Source organism: Zingiber officinale, chromosome 6A, assembly GCF_018446385.1.
Source record: "Zingiber officinale cultivar Zhangliang chromosome 6A, Zo_v1.1, whole genome shotgun sequence".
Lineage (NCBI taxonomy): Eukaryota > Viridiplantae > Streptophyta > Magnoliopsida > Zingiberales > Zingiberaceae > Zingiber > Zingiber officinale.
The window spans coordinates 78,587,043-78,589,694 of record NC_055997.1 but is presented as its reverse complement, the minus strand read 5'-3'; the positions used below and the strand labels follow the sequence as shown (position 1 = coordinate 78,589,694).

General features: G+C 56.0%; 1 protein-coding gene across 1 annotated transcript; it reads right to left on the bottom strand.

Moving 5' to 3' along the window:
• Positions 1-301: 301 nt before the first annotated feature.
• LOC121996670 (scarecrow-like protein 8) lies at positions 302-2,397 on the bottom strand. The gene has a single exon (XM_042550710.1). The coding sequence runs from the start codon at positions 2,175-2,177 to the stop codon at positions 450-452; it is 1,728 nt and encodes a 575-aa protein (XP_042406644.1). The 5' UTR covers positions 2,178-2,397; the 3' UTR covers positions 302-449.
• Positions 2,398-2,652: the final 255 nt, after the last annotated feature.

Here is a 2,652-nt window from a genome sequence, read left to right as displayed (position 1 = left end):
ACTAATAAAATTAATTAACAATATTTAAGATTTAAATATTTCTGAAGAAGGGAGAAACAACTAGGTTTTCATATTTAAATATTTAAGATTAATATGAAATTTTCACGAATTAATTACTAGGTTTTCATACTAAAACAAACAGATGGCGACAAGAACAAGTGAACCACGCAATATAGAAATAAAAGGCACCCACGAGTGAAGAGCGCAGACATGCCCCATATATTTCAGTTCCCGAACGCAAAGCGACACCCATACATGTAAAAGGAAATAAACGTAAAATTATAGAATATGACGTCATAAATAGCTAACGCTAATTATCATCCATTAGAAAGATAAATAATTAATTATGGATTGGAGAATAATTATGATTCAATATTAAACAATGCGGACCGGTCCGATCCATATCCAATTTAGTCACATAATTAATTTTAATTAATTTTTTCTGCGATCTAGCGCCACGTGGATGCTACCGTGAGAATCCGCCCCTTCCACGCGAACCCGATCCGGTTCTCCTCCCCTGCTACGGAGAACCCCGGGTTGGGACGGAGTGATTCGAGTCGAGCTTTGACCGGTTCGACCACAGCCGACCCGAGCTGGGCTGGTTTGAAGCCGGCCATGCCCATGCGGGCACGCCACTTGCCGAATACCTCGCACCGTTCGATCCGGTCGGCGCCCTCTCTCGCCACCGAGTTCACCGCGCGCCGCGCCAGCCCGACCTCGAGGCGGGTCCGATCGGCGCTGTCGCGAGCGGCGGTGACGTCCAGCGACTCCAGCAGCACGCCGTAATGAGCACACGCGGAGGCGAAGCGGCCCGCGAAGGCGGCGGTGTTGGTGTTGATCTCCTGCTCCACGAGTGCGACGACGCGCGGGCGGAGAGCGCGCACGCGCCGGAGGAGATCGTCGCGGGGGTTGAACGGAGAGACGCTCTCGTCGGGGACCCGGGCGAGGGCGAACGGGAGGTTGACCGCTAGGGCTTCCCCCGCCTCGCACCCCAGCGCGGCGGCGTCGAGCTCGGCCGCCGCCGCGCGATGGACGACGTCGAAGCGGACGACGAGGCCGTGCCGCTTAGCTAGCTTCTCGATGCTGTCTCCGACGCTTCTTAGAGCTCCGTCGATGTCGTTGTTGGCGAAGAGGGAGGTGCGATCAGCGACAGCGGTGATTCGGAGTGATGGGGGCCGCGCAGCCGGGTGGAGACGCTGTCGGTCGACGAGGGCGTCGATGAGGGCAGAGTACTGGCCTGCATGGGAAACCTGGAAATCGAGGATGTGGATATTGGGTTGCTCCTTGGTGGCCTCCAAAATTGCCAAATTGGCGGCCACGAGGCCGATCTTGAAGCAAGGAGATACCTCGTAGAGCATCTGCGAAGCTGCGAAGTAGTCCGAGCCGCAAACTTCGGCGGCTGGCAGAAAAGAACCGGCAGCTGGCGCCGGCTTCAAGCGAGCAAACAGTACAGAGATCATCATCGCCGTGAGCCGCTGCTCCGGGTTACCTCTGTAGTTCGCGGCGCTCTTCAAAACAGCGAGGTTCGCGGTGGCCATGTCGATGTTACCGTCTGCGACGGCGTTTGCGGTGTCAAGGAGCATCTGCCGCAAAAAAATCCCGGCAGGGATCGCGGAGGCCAGCGATGATGGAGGCGAGCTCGAGGCAGAGGATGACACGGTGGATGAGGAAGAGTTCGTCGGCGATGTGGAGAACTGGTTCGCGCCTGACACGCTCGGCACAGACGACGGTACCCGCGCCGTGATAAGTTGCTGCATCGCCTCGCTCCACTCGGCGGTCGTCACGGCGGATCCAGGAGCACTCACCACGTCCTCTTCGTCCTCCATGAGAAGCCGCCGCTCCAGTTCGTGAAGACCGTCCCGCAGCGCAGCGGAGGGACCGATCTGCGGCGCCTCCTGCCTGCGAAACGACCCGGATGACATCAAATTCAAGGAAGCCGTAGATGCAGACGAGCCCAAAAAGGGATCTTGAGGCGGAGGCATCGAAAGGCACGGAGAAGCAGAGGAAGCAAGAAGCGTCCTCTGTTTCACCGAGCGAAGGAACAACGCCTGCTGCATCTGCTGTTGCTGTGCCCTCTCCATATCCGACAGCGGCCGCTTCATCAGGCCGTCACTTCCAGTCTCCGGCGCCTGAACCCCAAAGCCGACATCTCGCCCTGGGAAACCAGTACTAGACATGTTTCCCTACGCCACTGGAACGCTCGGAGAGGGAGAAGAAGACGACGAAGAAGAGAGGTGAAAAAAAAGATAAACAAATATAAAAAGAGAGACTCATATGAACATGGCCGCTTTCTTTTTCAACCCCTGAAACAGAGTAATCTCCGTCTCTCCCTCATTTTATTATGTCTAAAAACTGAAAATCGAGAGAAAGTCGATGGCAAGTCCGCTGCTTTCTCGCCAGATTTATACACCAATTAGTAATTAATTATTGAAGTGGTAAAAGGGTAAGCGCCACCGCTGGCGAGGTGTTGTCCACACGCGGAGCCGATGCTCTGTTGCCCGCTCAGCGCCTAATTGGGCGCCGTCGAACGCGACGTCGTCCGCCACCGGGCCACTCTCCCGGCGAAGGACCGAGTTCACCGAGTCGCGGGCGGCGCGGCTGGATCGGTCGCTTCGTCCGCACCACGTGTGAGACGGAAAGCGTAAATCCAGC